Source organism: Tupaia chinensis, unplaced genomic scaffold (genome assembly GCF_000334495.1).
Source record: "Tupaia chinensis unplaced genomic scaffold, TupChi_1.0 Scaffold000661_1, whole genome shotgun sequence".
Classification (NCBI taxonomy): domain Eukaryota; kingdom Metazoa; phylum Chordata; class Mammalia; order Scandentia; family Tupaiidae; genus Tupaia; species Tupaia belangeri.
The window spans coordinates 3,646,145-3,664,538 of record NW_006160183.1 but is presented as its reverse complement, the minus strand read 5'-3'; the positions used below and the strand labels follow the sequence as shown (position 1 = coordinate 3,664,538).

The 18,394-nt window shown below is 38.3% G+C and overlaps 1 protein-coding gene across 2 annotated transcripts in view; it reads left to right on the top strand.

The window, feature by feature from the left end:
- DYNC2LI1 (dynein cytoplasmic 2 light intermediate chain 1) overlaps window positions 1–18,394 on the top strand; it is a 45,020-nt gene that overhangs the window by 22,045 nt on the left and 4,581 nt on the right. For both annotated transcript variants that reach the window (XM_027776321.1, XM_027776320.1), the window contains exons 7-13: window positions 161–347; window positions 1,319–1,387; window positions 1,995–2,072; window positions 5,774–5,850; window positions 6,665–6,735; window positions 11,299–11,396; window positions 11,798–11,890. In XM_027776321.1, the coding sequence (XP_027632122.1) occupies window positions 161–347; window positions 1,319–1,387; window positions 1,995–2,072; window positions 5,774–5,850; window positions 6,665–6,735; window positions 11,299–11,396; window positions 11,798–11,890 (673 nt within the window). The remainder of the gene's footprint in view (window positions 1–160; window positions 348–1,318; window positions 1,388–1,994; window positions 2,073–5,773; window positions 5,851–6,664; window positions 6,736–11,298; window positions 11,397–11,797; window positions 11,891–18,394) is intronic.

Genomic DNA, 18,394 nt, shown 5'->3' with positions numbered 1-18,394 from the left:
AATAAGTTTGTAACTTTAGTTTTCTTTTTTTCAGTCTTAGAATAATGCTGTATTTTCTTAAGCTTTATCATTATTATTCTTAGGTCAATTTCAGTATACTAAAGTTTCAAAATGGTAATTATTCTGAGTCCTTTTTTGAAAAACGTTTTTGTTTCTTTAGGACCTTTTCTATTGTTCTTGTTTTGGATCTTTCAAAACCTAATGACCTTTGGCCCACCATGGAAAATCTGTTGCAAGCCACAAAAGGTCACATAGATAAAGTGATGATGAAACTGGGAAAGACAAATTCTAAAGCAGCTTCTGAAATGAGACAGAAGATATGGAGTAATATGCAGAAGGACCATCCAGTAAGTTGCTACTAGAATTGTTCCTGGAATCCTTAGCCTACATATAGTTAATGATAACATCACAAACAACTTCATTAGATTTTTATGCATGGCTAGAAATTCATTTGATGTAGATGAACCTGTTCACTGGAAAATTATAGCAATTTAATAAAACTTCAGTAGAGCAAAACAAGGAAAAAGATTTCTTATGTCTCCTTGTTAAACACCTGTGATTGTTGTGGCATATTATACTAATCAAAAGAAAGAGTTTTAAAGTAATAGTTTTTTGGTTTTTTTTTTGAGAGGTTTTTTCGCTATAGGGCGCGTGCACTCGCCAGACAGACAGAGAGAGACATAGAGACAGAAAGAGAGAAATCATCCCCCAGGGGGGATAGTCACTCCGCAATCCCTTCTCCATTCTCCTCTCGGATCTTGGGCACGCACGCACACGCGCCCGGTGTGAGTTCTAAGCCACCGGGTCCGGGACGCAAACCACGGTCGACTAAGATATAATAATATCTTTTGATAATCTGACAACTACTTATAAAGTTGCTGTGATGATAACACACATTCTTTATACACAGCATGAATATCATCATCCAAAAAAGTAACAGCAGCATTTTCTGTTGGACAGAGTTTACATGGATGTGTTTTGCATAGGCAATATAATAAAACCAATCTGTGTAGTATGAATGTTATTTCAGCAGTTGAAATGGGAGGAGGGGGGAGGAAACAACCAGGAAGATGATATGTTACATAAGAAAAATAAAAGGGTAGAACAGGAAAATATAGTAATTCAGGGCATTTCCATTTCTTACCTGATACTTAAGAAATAATAGCTTAATAAATGAAAGTTAAATATTAGAATAAATTGTATATCAAGAAAACAGAGTCAACATCAATAAAGAGACTGAAAATGATACAGGAAATAAAAATTGCCAAGCACAAAGCAAAAAAAAAATTATAATAAATCAGTGAAATATATTTAACAGGATCGTGAACTTATTGACCCATTTCCAATACCTCTGGTCATAATTGGAAGCAAATACGATGTTTTTCAGGTAAGCTCTTCCACTTCTGAGTTTGTTGCGCATACATGGTTATGCTTTATGGGGGAGGGGGGATAAAAAAATAATAATAAAACAAGAAAAATGGCTGCAGGATGGATAGGTTAAGAAATCATACCTATTAGAAGATTTAGGAAAAGAAGATAAGGTTGGAAAAGAGAAGATAGTTAAAGAAAATAAATACAGTGGTTAGAATGGGGTCAGACAGAAGATTTAAAAAATGAATCTTCAACCCAGTAACTGAGGGACAGGACTTAACTTCCCAACTTTTAAATTGAAACTGTAGAAAATTAGTTCTCCTTATCTTTACTTGTCAGAGAATCCTTAGGGTATTGGCACACTACAAAATGTGTGCTTATGTCTGAATTCCATTGAGCTAAGTAGTTAAACCAAGATCTGATAGCTGTAGCTCTAGAAGGCCTGAGCTATTGTTCAACTCTCAATAGATAAATAAATATCAAGGTAATAGAATCCTACTCCGCAGGATGGGTTTTAAAAAATAAGATCTATCTCTACATTTAATAATTTGCATCTTCCTGCTATAGATACTTAAGTTTTCTCAGTTTTTTTTTTCCCCCTTTTTAATAACATCTTTCTCCAGGATTTTGACTCTGAGAAGAGAAAGGTAATATGCAAGACACTTCGATTTGTTGCACATTATTACGGAGCATCACTAATGGTTGGTGCATTTCCTATCCTTTGGGCTTGAATGAATAGTACCATATATGGAAGAATTACCAATCTGATGCATAGCTACAAATAAGAAATGCTTTTACCAGTGCATGTCATCCCCTCCTTTCCCACTGCCAAATGCCTTGTCTTAAAGAATGTTTGATAATGTGTCCATAGAACACATTCTGCTAGAAGGCCTATCCTTTCTTTGGAGCAAAAGTTCTAGTATGCTTGTATCCATAAATTCCTGAAAGAGATCAAGCTAAAAGAGATCAATCAGTTCTCTTGTTAGAAAAGTCATGACACATTTTTCTGTTTTTCTATGCAAAAAATGCGTCATGACTTTTCTGACCATTTGATATTTATTTATTTTTAGTTTCCCTTTACGAATTAGAAACTATATTCTCTTAAAACAAAAATAAAAACAAAAACAAAAAACAATGTTCCTTTAACAATGTTCTTTTTTGACTTAAAAAAAAAGAGTGCTGATTGTTACAGAGATGAAGTGATGCTTATTGGATTCACATTTCAAGGTGACCATTGACTAGACATGTGACATTAGGCAAGTCATTTAATGTCACAAATCTCACTGTATTTCAGGGTAAAATAGATAAAAAATAATACCTTTATCATAGAGTTGTTGGTATGACTAAAAGAAGGGGTAGAATGTGAAATACTTTAACACATGATTTGAAAAAAAGTATTGCTCAGTGTTGGCTGTTGTTACTATTATTCTCATTGTCTTTCATAGCACGCCCAAATTTTGCTGGATATCCTTTGGTCCAATAAAATATAAAAGCATTTTTATTTAAAAAAATACTTTCTTTACAGTTGTATAAGTATTTAATGGTTTCTTTTTTCCTTGTAGTTAAGGCACTCAGAGGAACCTAGAGACAACATGTCTAGCCCCTTGCCTTCATGGCTAGAATATTATGTCTGAAAATAATACATATAACATATGTTTTCAATTTCTGTACTTTCTAGAACATTCCAAATATATTCATTATGTATTTTCTTTAAAATCAGTACATTTTATGTTTGAATTGTATTTGTTTACATATTATCTTAGAGTATTTTGGAAAATACACTTCTTTACTATTTTGAAAAATACGGGGAATTTAAGGTGAATGACTTATTCAGAGTATAGAGGCAAAGACCTTACAGTTCCTTGTTTTGGCTACTAAACAGGCCACACATTTAATTTTGGTTTAAAGTTAGATGACAGAAGTCCCTGTCTTTAGGAACATATCCCCCTAAATGACCAGTCAGGACCAAGTCTGGTCTAATGAGTACAAATTTAGATGAAGTCAGGTCAACCCAGGATACAGCAGACGTGGGATTAATCATGGCCCAGAAGACCCTAGAAGCTCAGGTACCAGGGAAAGGATTTGAGAAGGGCTTCATCTCAGTTCAGGGAGTCCAAGAGGTAATGGAGCACTTCTGGACTATTAAAGGAGCCATGAGGTCTTTCTAGCTTCCCAAAACCAGAAGAGCATAGCCAAAGTTATCAAAGTCCCATTTTTCTCTTCTCCTATCTTACACTGTTGAAAAGAGAAAACTGGGTATTACTTTATAGAATTTCATGATATTCAACATTTTTTTCAACATTATTTTGATCCTTTACATTCATTTGGGAATTTTGATTCAATATGATGAGCAATCTAAAAAAAAATTAAAAAACAACAAAGAATATTGGTAAGTAGGATCAGATGCAGAGGGGAGTTCATTAGGATAGTAGAGGACTTAAAATGATAATACATGAGATCCAATGTATCATCATCTAGAATATGACAACTCTCTTTAAATACTTGGACCGTTCCATAGAGAAGAGATTAAATTTTTTTATTGCTCTCCTAGAATTAAGAAAAACAAATCAATAGAGTTTACTCAAAATAAGAAAGAACTTCGTCATACTACCATTATCTGAAAGTAGAATGAGTTATTTTAGGAGATAATGAGTTTATAGGCATTGACTTTGTTCAGAAGGCCTACAGTTATTTGTGGAGGCTGTTTCAGAGGTGATCGATGCAGCAGTTGGAGAAGTTGGGTTAGAAAACTAATATTCTTCCATCCCCAAGTTCTATGAAATATTTTTATTACTAGGATCTTTTCCTTTCCCATAAAGGAAATATAAAAAAAACAGAGCAAGAGCAAGATATGTTTTAAAAATTTAAGTCATATATATATATGTGTGTGTGTGTGTGTGTAAACATTACTTCAGGAGAAGCATTAAATTATTTCGACACTTTATTTAAAATAAATGTATGAAATTTTATATATTTACATGAGTGTTCTCTTTTGAATACTTTCCCTTGGAGTCTGTTCTTAATTCAGAATGAAGCTTATCTTGTGAATTGTCATTGGAACCAGAAAATGGATATCTTTGCTTTCTAATTACATTTAATTTCAGTTAAAAGTTGTTTTTCCCACTTTCATACTTTTTGTTTGTTTGTTTGTTTGTTTTTTGACCCACTTTCATACTTTGATTTGGCTGTGAATGACTTTGGCATCTCCAAAAATCTAATCTAGTTTTAGAAGATTTGTAGGGTAACCAGATACTCTGATTTTCAGCAGATATCACAGCTTAATTACTAATGGTACCTACCCACTTCATTCTCCAAGGTGTTTTGGTTATGGTCTTCCTGGTTAAATACCACCACTGAGAATATTTAGTAGTGTATTTTTCAGACTCCTAATGCAATGTAAAAGAGAAGTTGAAAAACCATCTAAGTGAGTATGCTTTTTCATCAGTTTCACTGGACCAGTCTGCTTCTCCCACACTGACTACTTTGAAGGCAGCAATTCACCTTACATGTAAAAGTTATTTGTGAGGGGACCAGCATTTAGCATAATGGCTATGTCACTGGACTCCATGTAATCAACCACGGTTCGAGTCCCGGACCCGGTGGCTTAAACTCATGTCAGGCACATGTGTGTGCATGCCCAAGATCCCAAGAAGAAAATGGAGGAGAAGCGATTGTGGTGTGGCCATCCCCCCCAGAGGTGCTTTCTCGCTTTCTGTCTGTCTCTCTCTGTGTTTCTGGCGAGCGCATGTGCCCCATAGCAAAAACCTCTCCCTCTCAAAAAAAAGTTATGAGGTATACATTTTATTTTCTAACCAATCTAATTGTATTTTGGAATTTTTTCTCTTAGATCATAAAAGAAGTATGTTTACACACACACATGCATGTGCACACATACACCATAAACACACATACATATGTGAATTTTTAAAATTATTTTTTTATTTAATTCCATTTGTTACTAATATTATTTTATTTAACCAGACAGAGACAGAGAGAGAAAGGGAAAGTGAAAAAGCAAGCCACTAGGTCCAGGACTCGAACCATGGTCAGCCATGTGGGAATCCAGCGCCCAAATCCACCACACCACCTGCTGGCCCTCATACATGTATGAATTTTTGAAAATTTATTTGACAGTGACTATGAGCATTTGTGTGAGTAGCTGAAATGATTAGTGTATGAACACAAATTCTTCCACATCATACACTTATGAAGTTGGAAAAATAATTTAAAACAAATTTGTTGACATTTCCTTACTTAGGTTTTGTTCTGTCTACTCAAACATAAGTATTTGTTGGGAAAATAGTAAACCAGTCTGAATTTGTTCAAAGCTATATTTATTTTACCTATTTCTATAATTGGAAAGCAGAGTATACAATTTATCCTACCCCCCCTTTTTTTTAAGTTTACCAGTAAATCAGAAGCTCTGTTACTAAAAATACGTGGAGTTATTAACCAGCTGGCATTCGGCATTGACAAAAGGTACCGTTAAAGAAAATTTATGTCTCTTTATTTAACTAATTAATTTGGTGAGGCCACTATTGTTTCATCTGATTATCATTCATTTTCACCCATCTTTTGTGTCTTGACCAGGAAAAAGTCCCAGCTGGTGGTTCTTTTTTTTTTTTTTTGGAGAGGTTTTTTGCTATAGGGCACGTGTGCTCGCCAGACAGACAGAGACAGACAGAGAGACAGAAAGTGAGAAATCACCCCCCAGAGGGGATGGCCACACCGCAATCCCTTCTCCATTCTCCTCTCGGGATCTTGGGCACACATGCACACGCGCCCGGCGTGAGTTTAAGCCACCAGGTCCGGGACTTGAACTGTGGTCGACTACGTGGGAGTCCAGCGACATAGCCATTACGCTAACTGCTGGTCCCCCAGCTGGTGGTTCTTAAAGGGATAGTTTTGCTTTTTATATTGTTTAAATATTTCTGAATTTCCACAAGCAAAATATTATATAAAACTTTATTTTAGACTAGAATCATGATACTGTCACCTTTGTTCTGTTTCTTAAATTGATTTAAAACAAAATTGATCATTTTAGTATGTATCTTTCTTAAGCCTAGATACTTTTCTTGGTTTAGATTTAAGGTAATATAAATTGGTTACTTTTCCTGTAAAGTCTTTATTCATACTTTGCTTTAATTTTTGACATCATTTAATACTCACTTGTTTATCTGAGGCAATTTTCTCATCAGTGACAAGATTATCAAACTTGACTCTCATGTTTATAGTAGAGTGTGGTGGGGTATTTGATTGCTAAACTAAATTAGAATCTTTCTTCTCCATGTAGCAAATCGATATGTGTGGATCAGAATAAACCACTGTTTATCACAGCAGGATTGGATTCTTTAAGTCAAATAGGTTGGTGAACTTATTAAAGTCGCTCAGTCTTTTTTTAATTGCTTATTGATTTTATCGTACCCCATGTTGTCTCGTCTCCAGCATGCCACCACATCTGGTGTCATTATCATTGCCATTATTTCATATGTATTATTTGCATACCCAGTACTGATGCAGCACGCATCACATTGACGTATTTGTAATGGAAGGCTTGTCAGCATGTAAGAGACTCACGTCTGATCTCTAGACCATTAAAACTTTGTGCATGTATTTCCTTTCCTTTTCTGATTTCCAGGCACTTCGAAATTTTAGCTCCTGGGTTTTAGAAGAAACCAAGAACATAGGGTGGTCAGTAAACTCAGAGCTACATATTACAAACAATGATCAAATAAAAAGAAAATCGAAGTGATAGAACAAACCAAAAAACACAGTTCTGCCAATTAAAGTGCACCTTAATTTTTTGTTACAGGAACAGTTTGCCTCGTCCAGTGGGATATATCTCCTAAATGTATAGATTCCATAGACGTCTAAGTCAAAAGAGATGTTAAGAGTTTACATTTCTGGCCAGCTGGTGGCATGGTGGTTAAGGTGGCTAGATCCCACATGGCTGACTGCACTGTTCCAGTCCCAGACTGGTGGCCTGAAAAACATGCAGCGTGTACCTACACGTATGCCCAAAATGTTGAAAGGAAAAATGGAGAAGGGATTGCAGTGTCACCATCCCCCCCAGGAGATGCTTTCTCACTTTCCTTGTCTCTGTCTTTTATTCTCTTTCTTTTTCTCTCTCTTTCCAGTGAGAGTACATGCCCTTTGGAAAGTTTAAAAAAAAAAAAGTATTTATGTATCAAGTCCCTTATCTTCCCACAGAAACTATTTTCATTGTGAAAATCTCTGGGCCCAGCAATACCATATACTCCTTTGGTGACATAATTTGGTTTTAACATTCTAATGAGTAGATTTTTTGGTATTTCCCATCCTCCATTACTCTTACAAGCTAAAGGTAACTTTACTCCAAATGCAGAAACCTCTGCAATGAGAATATATATTGAATTGGAATGAAAGGAACAGAGGTAGCTTTGCTTGATGAGTGTTCATGGAGACTAAGTTTTATAATTATCATAGCACCAACTTAATTATACTCAGTGAGAATCATTGTTTATACTGAGAGGTAATGCTGATGTACCTTTTTTTTTTGAACTTTTTGAATAGTTGGAAGTCTGAAATATGAAAATGATAATTACTGAATTTTAAAAACATGGAACTTCGACCTCATCAAAATTAGAAACATTTTCTCTGTGAAAGTTCATGTGAACAGAATGAAAAAACATGCTATGATCTGGGAGAAAGTATTTGCAAACTGCATATCTGACAAAGGGCTAAATATGTGAAGAAATCAGTGATTTAAAAAATATATATTAGAAAATGGACAAAAGAAGGCCAGCCTGTAATGTGGTGATTGAGAGGCTAGATCCTGCAAAGCCAGCTGCATGGCTGAGTCCCAGACCAGCTGTTTGAGTAACATGCCAGGCAAGTGTGTATGTGTGCCCAAAATTCCCAAAAGGAGGGAGAAATGGAGGAGAAGGGATTGTGGTGTGACCCTGTTCTGTCGGAGGGTGCTTTTTCATTCCTCCCTACCCCGCCATCTCTCTTCATGCACCCTGTAGCAAACTTAAAAATGAAAACAAAAGGGGCAAAGATATGAGCAGAGATTTCACTGAAATGACACAGAAGTGTCAAACACAGGGAAAAGGGTTTATTGTCAGTAGTCATTAGGGAAATGCAAACTGAAACCACAATGAGGTACCACTACACATTCATCAGAATAGCGAAAATAAAAAATAGTGACACCACCAATACTGATGAGGTTGCAAAGAGACTAGATCACTCGTAAATTTCTTGTGGGAATGGAAATGGTACAGCCACACTAGAAAACCGTTTCTTATAAATTAAACGAGTGCCAAATGGTAGCACAGTGGTGACTCAACCCTGAGAGTTGATGACCCTCCCAGGAAGGTTCTGAGCTCACATATGGAGATTTCCCTAAGATTTTGATCTGAAGCTGGCTGGGGCTGTGGTGGATAGACACTGGGACCCTCTTGGGGATACCTATTGCTCCCTTTCTCATTCATGGGAGAAAGAAATGGATGACATTAAACAACAAACAAGCAAGCAAACAAGAAAACTAAACATTCAACAACCATATGACTTAGAAATTGTGCATTTATCCCAGAAAAGTTAAAACTTTTTTTCATAAAAATCTGTATGCCTGTATTTATAGTAGTTTCATTTATAATAGCTCAAAGCCAGAAATAACCAGAAGTCACTCAACAGATAAATGCTTAAACAAACCATAGTACATCCATACCATGGAATTCTATTCAGCCATGAAAAGGAAACTTTGGGAACCAGCAGTTAGCGTAATGGCTATGTCGCTGGACTCCCATGTAGTCGACCGCGGTTCGCGTCCCAGACCTGGTGGCTTAAAACCCACGCCGGGCGCATGTGCATGCGTGCCCAAGATCCCGAGAGGAGAGTGGAGGAGAGGGGATTGCAGCATGGCCATCCCCCCGGGGGGTGATTTTTCACTTTCTGTCTCTCTGTCTCTCTCTGTCTGGCGAGCACACGTGCCCTATAGCAAAAACCTCTCCAAACAAACAAACAAAAAAAACGAAAAGGAAACTTTATTTCTATTACAAAATTTTTAAGAGAGAACCTTCTAATGGGGTGTGGTCATGCCAGAATAATTTTTCCACCATTTCTCCATCCAATCAGGATTTTGACATGAATGCACATACACCCAATGTGTATTTCAAGCAGCTGGGACTGGGAATTGAACCACAGTCAGTCATGTGGGAACTGGCTTTCCATACACAGTGTTTAACTGCTGTGCTATAGGTCCAGCCCTGAAAAGGAAACTTTTTATCAAACTATTGATGCACATATCTTAGATGAATTTCCAGAGGATTACACTGAATGATAAAGCCAATCAGAAAAGGTTATATACAGTTTCTTTCTTTCATTTGACAGAGAGAGGAGTACTTTCAACAGGGTCTTGCCACACTGTTGATCCTCCCACACTGATCCATGCTGATCCTCCCTCCAGCCAATTAGGATCAGGAGTGCCTATGTGGATAGTCCTGATGTGTCCAGGTTGACCTGGCATCCAAACCTGGGCCTCCAGATGGCTCTAGCATCATGTGGTAGCACCCCACTGCTTGCATCACCACAGCTGGGCCTATTCCAAATTTTATAAATGAAAAAATTTTAGAATTGGAGGACTGACAGTCATTGTCAGAGGTTATTGGGAAGGATATGATTGTTTCTATAAAAGAGCAACCCGGGACCAGCAGTTAGCGTAATGGCTATGTCGCTGGACTCCCATGTAGTTGACCGCAGTTCGAGTCCCAGACCCAGTGACTTAAACTCACGCTGGGCGCATGTGTGTGTGTGCTCAAGATAACGAGTGGAGAATAGAGGAGAAGGGATGGTGGCATGGCCATCCCCATTGGGGGGTGATTTCTCGCTTTCTGTCTCTTTCTCTCTCTGTCTGGCAAGTGCACGTGCCCTATAACAAAAACCTCTCAAAAAAAAAAAAAAAAAAAACAACAAAAAAGAGCAGCCCAAGGGGTCCTTAGGTTAAGGAACTGTTCAATACCTTAGCTGTGCTGGTGGATACATAAACCTACGAAGGTGGTAACAGTGTATAGAACTTACTAAACACACAAAGGAAAACAGGTAAAACTGCAAAGTTCCATAAGATCCATGAATATATCAGTCTTTCCCACCAAAGTGGTAAAGGGGCCCTGGAGGATCAGCAGTGAGACAGTATAGAGGCTGAGAATAGAAAGTGAAAAGTCTCAGGTTATAGATCGAAAATTACCAGAAAGTAGCAGCAACGTTCTTTATTTTTAAATTAAATTATGTAAGTGTGCATAAAGACATTCTTATAAAAGTTACAATAGTACATGTAAGGAGCAAGTTTGGGATGCATCTTTGTAGACACTGCATGCATGTGCAGTCCATATAGGAAAACTCTAACATAATTGTACCAGTCTGTATCATTTTGAAACTTGTCTTTTTTTATTCAGTGTGCCTGAGTGCTTTTTCTATATTAGTACTACATATGGATCGATTTGTGATTTCAGCTATTGGACAGTGCTTCAAAGCATGGCTATGCATGGTAACTCAGTGTCCACTGACCATTATTGATGGTCATTTTGGGTGTGGTCATTGTTTTACTAATACAAACAATGTGATGTGAAATCTCTTAATCGTGTCTATAGGCTAAACACCAAGAACTGGAATTACTAGTTAATAAGATGCAGATACAGGTGTAGGGACAGGGATAGGGTGTGGGGAATGAAAAATGAGTTTACCCATTATCCTTGCCTCCTTTCTTCCAGTACTGGAATTTGCTCCATTGACCTTGCTCTGCGAGGTACGGGTAAATTGTAATGGTGACGATAATAGGAAGAAGGAAAATGAGTGACCTAAGGGTTAAAGTTCTGTGTCTTCTGTTTTATTGATGGGCTTTGTAATGTTTTAAATCAGGGCAGTCATTTGGTTTAATACTTCCAATTTTAGGATCTCCTCCTGTTCCTGATAATGACATTGGAAAGCTTCATGCCCATTCACCAATGGAGTTGTGGAAAAAAGTATATGAAAAGCTCTTTCCACCAAAGGTTTGTATTTTGAATTTTTCTAAAGCAAGAATTTTAAGCACTATTCAGTAGTTTGAAAAAAATGTTATTAAGGGCCTATGTAACTTTGTTTTTATCTTTTATGCTCAAAAATCAATTAAAACATTTACCAAGAATGTATTGTAAATAAGGCATTGTGGGGGTTAGAAGATGAGTGAGATGCACTTTCAGCTCTCTGGCTGTGAGAGGAGAGGGAAACAACATCTGAAGGGGGAAGGAAGAAAGAGGAGCCCGTGGAATGGGAAGTAGACCTCAATAGTGATGGTAACAGCTGGAAATAATGGAAGGCTGAGGAATGGGAGCTAGGTTTGTTAGGCAGATTGTAGACATAGGAGAGCTTGGGTTATGGGCATTAAATGACCACTGGACAATTGTAATTTCAGAACATCAACATGCTAAAAGATATCAAGGACCCTGCACGAGATCCTCAGTATGCGGAAAGCGAAGTTGATGAGATGAGAATTCAGAAGGATCAGGTATTATCCTAAAGATTTAACTTAATTTCATCTGAGCTTGATCACAAAATCTGAAATCTCTCAGGAATTCCATGTATTTTTTACAGAGTATTTACTTAGTATTTTCCTTTTCACTTTAAAAATGTGAACAGTCAGGGCCAGCAGATGGCATAGTAGTTATGTTGTGGACTCCACATGACTGACCGTGGTTTAAGTCCTGGACTTGGCAACTTGAAACTCACGCTGGATGCATGTGTGTATGTGCCCAAGATCCCAGGAGGAGAATGAAAGAGAAGGGATTGTAGTGTGGCCACCACTCCGCACCTAGAGGGTAATTTCCTACTTTCTCTCTCATTGTTTCTGTCTGTCTCTCTCTCTGGCAAGTGCACATGCTGTAAGGCAAAAATCTCTAAAAAAAATTTTAAACTCTACATCTTCAAAATAAAAAATTAAACTCTGATGTGCATGAAAAAGAAATTTTAAAACTACCTGTCATACCATCCCCAGAGATGATTTAATCTTTACTTATCCTTTTTTTTCCTTTCTTTTTATAAGCACCATTTTTTAAAAATTGCTTATTTCCGGGACCAGCAGTTAGCATAATGGCTATGTCGCTGGACTCTCATGTAGTCAACCGTGGTTTGAGTCCCGGACCCGGTGGCTTAAACTCATGCCAGGCACGTGTGCATGCGTGCCCAAGATCCTGAGAGGAGAATGGAGGAGAAGGGATTTGCCGCGTGGCCATCCCCCCTGGGGGATGATTTCTCACTTTCTGTCTCTCTGTCTCTCTGTCTTTCTGGCGAGTGCGCACACCCTATAGCAAAAAACCTCTCAAAAAAATTTTGCTTATTTCCACTGTGAAAGAGAAGCACAGAGAGACAGGCACCCCTAACAGGGCCCCCATGCCATGATCCACTGTCAGCCTCAGCCAAACAAGATCGTGGGCACAGGCATATGTGCCCAGAGTGGACCTAGAGGCCTCAGGATGCAAACAAAGGACCCTCCCATGTGGACTCACTGTGCTGTCACTGTGCCATGACCTCACCCCATACATCCTTATTTGATTTTCCAGTTTATGTTAAAGATGGGTAGTAATTCTTACTCTGCTGCTGGGGAAATGCTTTAATAATATTCTTCCATGGGATTCTCAGAAAGGTTTGTTTTCTGTTTGGATATTCAGATATACCTACACTTTTCTCGTACCAGATAAGTTATTGTACCTAGTTGAGGACTACGTGGTCTGAAAGCACACACATATACCCTTCAGAATCCAGGATATCTCAGGAAAATGCATGAAGACCACCATTCCCTATTAGCCTAGTTAGCCCCATTTGAACACACAAGTCTCGCTCGCTCTCTCTCTTTTTTTTTAGAAAGAGGAGCCCGTGGAATGGGAAGTAGACCTCAATAGTGATGGTAACAGCTGGAAATAATGGAAGGCTGAGGAATGGGAGCTAGGTTTGTTAGGCAGATTGTAGACATAGGAGAGCTTGGGTTATGGGCATTAAATGACCACTGGACAATTGTAATTTCAGAACATCAACATGCTAAAAGATATCAAGGACCCTGCACGAGATCCTCAGTATGCGGAAAGCGAAGTTGATGAGATGAGAATTCAGAAGGATCAGGTATTATCCTAAAGATTTAACTTAATTTCATCTGAGCTTGATCACAAAATCTGAAATCTCTCAGGAATTCCATGTATTTTTTACAGAGTATTTACTTAGTATTTTCCTTTTCACTTTAAAAATGTGAACAGTCAGGGCCAGCAGATGGCATAGTAGTTATGTTGTGGACTCCACATGACTGACCGTGGTTTAAGTCCTGGACTTGGCAACTTGAAACTCACGCTGGATGCATGTGTGTATGTGCCCAAGATCCCAGGAGGAGAATGAAAGAGAAGGGATTGTAGTGTGGCCACCACTCCGCACCTAGAGGGTAATTTCCTACTTTCTCTCTCATTGTTTCTGTCTGTCTCTCTCTCTGGCAAGTGCACATGCTGTAAGGCAAAAATCTCTAAAAAAAATTTTAAACTCTACATCTTCAAAATAAAAAATTAAACTCTGATGTGCATGAAAAAGAAATTTTAAAACTACCTGTCATACCATCCCCAGAGATGATTTAATCTTTACTTATCCTTTTTTTTCCTTTCTTTTTATAAGCACCATTTTTTAAAAATTGCTTATTTCCGGGACCAGCAGTTAGCATAATGGCTATGTCGCTGGACTCTCATGTAGTCAACCGTGGTTTGAGTCCCGGACCCGGTGGCTTAAACTCATGCCAGGCACGTGTGCATGCGTGCCCAAGATCCTGAGAGGAGAATGGAGGAGAAGGGATTTGCCGCGTGGCCATCCCCCCTGGGGGATGATTTCTCACTTTCTGTCTCTCTGTCTCTCTGTCTTTCTGGCGAGTGCGCACACCCTATAGCAAAAAACCTCTCAAAAAAATTTTGCTTATTTCCACTGTGAAAGAGAAGCACAGAGAGACAGGCACCCCTAACAGGGCCCCCATGCCATGATCCACTGTCAGCCTCAGCCAAACAAGATCGTGGGCACAGGCATATGTGCCCAGAGTGGACCTAGAGGCCTCAGGATGCAAACAAAGGACCCTCCCATGTGGACTCACTGTGCTGTCACTGTGCCATGACCTCACCCCATACATCCTTATTTGATTTTCCAGTTTATGTTAAAGATGGGTAGTAATTCTTACTCTGCTGCTGGGGAAATGCTTTAATAATATTCTTCCATGGGATTCTCAGAAAGGTTTGTTTTCTGTTTGGATATTCAGATATACCTACACTTTTCTCGTACCAGATAAGTTATTGTACCTAGTTGAGGACTACGTGGTCTGAAAGCACACACATATACCCTTCAGAATCCAGGATATCTCAGGAAAATGCATGAAGACCACCATTCCCTATTAGCCTAGTTAGCCCCATTTGAACACACAAGTCTCGCTCGCTCTCTCTCTTTTTTTTTTTTTTTTTGAGAGGTTTTTGCTATAGGGCGCGTACGCTTGCCAGACAGACAGAGAGAGACAGAGAGACAGAAAGTGAGAAATCACCCCCCCAGGGGGGATGGCCACACTGCAGTCCCTTCTCCTCCGTTCTCCTCTCGGGATCTTGGGCACGCACGCACATGCACCCGGCGTGAGTTTTAAGCTACCGGGTCCGGGACTCGAACCACAGTCAACTGTGTGGGAGTCTAGTGACATAGCCATTACGTTAACTACTGGTCCCTCTCTCTCTCTCTTTTTAATATTTTATGTAACTTTATTCATCATTTATTTATTTATTTATTCATTTTAATTTGACCAGAGAGGAACAGAGTGAGAGAGCAAGCCACCAGGTCGGAGACTCGACCCCTGGTCAGCCATGTGGGAGTCCACTGCCCCTAACCACCACACCACCTGCTGGCCCTGAACACACAAGTCTTATAGAAGAATGTATGAAATGTAGATTTTCCTCAGATCTCCTTTCAGTCTAATGAAAAGGGGACATTGTGGAGAATCTGCCCTTACATGAGTAAGCTTATGTATAGGAAGCACTGTGACAGCAGATTTATAGAACTGTAGCTTGGGCAGTCACATTTTTGCAAAGGGTAAAGACAATTTCCCTCTGGGAGCAGTGCTCAGGGTATTTTTCTCAGCACTAGCTCTTCTCCTGCAGAGGCCCCGGAAAAAGTAAGAAAAGCATTTTATTTAAATATATTCTAGAAGACTTTTGGAAAATATGCCTGAATATTTAGAGGCCTTTGTAGCTGTAGCAGAGAAAAGGGTGTTGTAGAAATGGGACGGTGGGACCAGTAGTTAATGTAATGGCTTTGTCGCTGGACTCCCATGTAGTCGCAGTTCAAGTCCCGAACCCGGTGGCTTAAAACTCACACCGGGTGCACGTGTGTGCATGCCCAAGATCCCGAGAGGAGAACGGAGGAAAAGGGATTGTGGTGTGGCCATCCCCCCTGGAGGGTAATTTCTCGCTTTCTCTCTCTCTGTCCCTGTCTGTCTGTCTGGCGAGCACACGCGCCCTATAGCAAAAACCTCTTCAAAAAAAGAAAAAAAGAAAAAAAGAAATAGGACGGTGACCTCATGTAACCCTTATGTTGTATGCAGCTTGGCTGTAGAGATTATTTGGAAGTCATGCCCAGATTAATATTTATCTAGGGATCATTGATTAACTGTCCTTGTTGATAAAAAAATACCCGTCCTTTTTGCATAGTTATTGCTTTTATTAAGTTCATAACCCTAGGTATTATTAAAGGGCGAGGATGTTTCTGAGCATTGTGAGTTTTCACGTTCAGCTGTTTTCTCTGACTTAAAGCCCTGTGAATGTTGAGTAGGACTGGAAGGCAACTGCACGAAGCCTGTATCATCCTCCACTCAACTCTCATGGAGTTAGCAGGTCATTGATTGCTAATCTCTTGGCTGAGAGTTCTTTTTAACCTGCCTGAAAAGTTATAATCCTAATTTAGCCTCTAAGCCAGTTTGATTTATGTTGTTTTAGGAGGTAAATTACATTGATTTCAGATTACACACACAGTAATATATTTCATGTTTCTGCTTTAAAGATACCCTAAATTACCAGCTGATGCTCAGTTATTTCATTGATATCTGAATTCAGATTTAGGCATTCATATTAGAATTGGATATTACCGAACATTTTAATTAGAATATTATTTCATGCTCTCTCCAAAGTATTTTCAAGTCCTTAAATTGTTTTCAATTACGTCCTGATACCCACAGAAACTGACTTACATAAGAGAAAATTCTCTTTAGGTTAATTTTGGAAGGTTTCTATCAATTTCCATCTAAACATTTAAAAATACATTTTACTTTTTTATATGGGTAAAATAGTTACTTTCAGGTTTTTTGACACAGCATATCAAATAATTCATCTGGGGGCCGGCAGGTATCATGTAGTTAATGGGCTGGATTCCCACATGGCCAAACACAATTCAAGTCTCAGACCTGGCAGCTTGTTTTTTTTTCTCTCTCTTTCTCTCTCTCTCTCTCTCTTTCTCTGGTCAAACTGAAGAAGAATAAAAATAAAAATAAATCATTCTTTTTTAAAAAATAATTCCTCTGTATTAGGTGAAAATCTACAGCTCTTTCTTCACTTTTTGATCCTGTAATTACTGCCACATAAAAGTCTTTGGTGAAAATAGCATTATAATGTTTATATTTTATTTGATTTGACATTTGGAACAGTAATAATATTTATTTAAAAGAAAAGAGTGATTTAGCTACTCATAAAATTTTAAATGTCTTACTCAGGGAGTTCTTTTTTTAAAAAGATTTATTTATTTTAAATTTTATTTATTATCACTATTCTTCAGTTTTGACCAGAGAGAGACAGAGAGAAAGGGAGAGTGAGAAAGCAAGCTACCAGGTTTAGGACTTGAACCCTGGTCAGCCATGTGGGAGTTCAACACCTCAATCACCACTCCACCTCCTGGCCCCATTATTCATAGTTTTCAATTATTATACAATAGTATTTCCTTGCCTAAAAGCAACCTATAAATGTTTAAAGAAGTCTATTCCATATGCTAGGTTCCTGTATAACTTTTAACCCAGATAGTTACTACTTTTTTTTTTTAATTTGCCAGAAGGTATTTGCTCTTACCAGAGGAGCAGGGCACTGTATGTGAGAAAGTACCCCTGGGGGATGAGCACACAAACATGCATGCACACCCAGAGTGTTTTTTAAGCCTCCTGTTTCCATGACTCAAACCCTGTGGTCGGCCATGTGGGATCCAGCTGCCCCTCTCTCTGTGTCTCCCTCTGGTGAATACATGTGCTCTACAGCAATAAACAAACAACCAACCATCCTTGTATTATTTTGAGTTCATACGATAGTAGTGTTGAAGATCTCATGGATTTAGTGAGCTCTGGATTATGCCAGTTACTCCTCATCTTCCCTTGGTCACGCCCATGTGACCAGCTTCGTTCCTCTCTCAGTTCGCTCTCTACAGAAGAGAGCTATGACTGGCAAAGAATCTCAAAATAGTGCTCTCACTTTTGTCATGGGTAAAAATAACTGAAGACAAAGTTGGCAATAACCGACTTGTTTATTCTTCATGAGTTTAAAAAACATTTTTTTCTTTTCAATAATTATTTATTTTATTTTATTTGTTATTATTATTATTAATTTGACCAGAGAGAGACAGAGAGAGAGAAAGGAAAAGTGAGAAAGGAAGCTGTCAGGTCCAGGACTCAAACCATGGTCAGCCATGTGGGAATCCAACACCTTAACCACTGTCCCACCTGCTGGCCCCCAAGTTAACAAACTTTGAAACCATAAGTGTTAGATAATGAGTGAACTGAATTAATTTCATTAGAAAAAATAAACCAAACTGTAAAGATTACTTTGGAATTATTACTATAAAAATGCTGTCTGTATACACTTTTGAAATTCTATTTAAACTTCAATAATTTCAGAGTGTAGGTATGAAAGAAACAGTCTAGTTTATGTAAACAAGAATGGATTTTCTTTTCATAACAACTGTGAACTTCCATTATGTCAGCAGG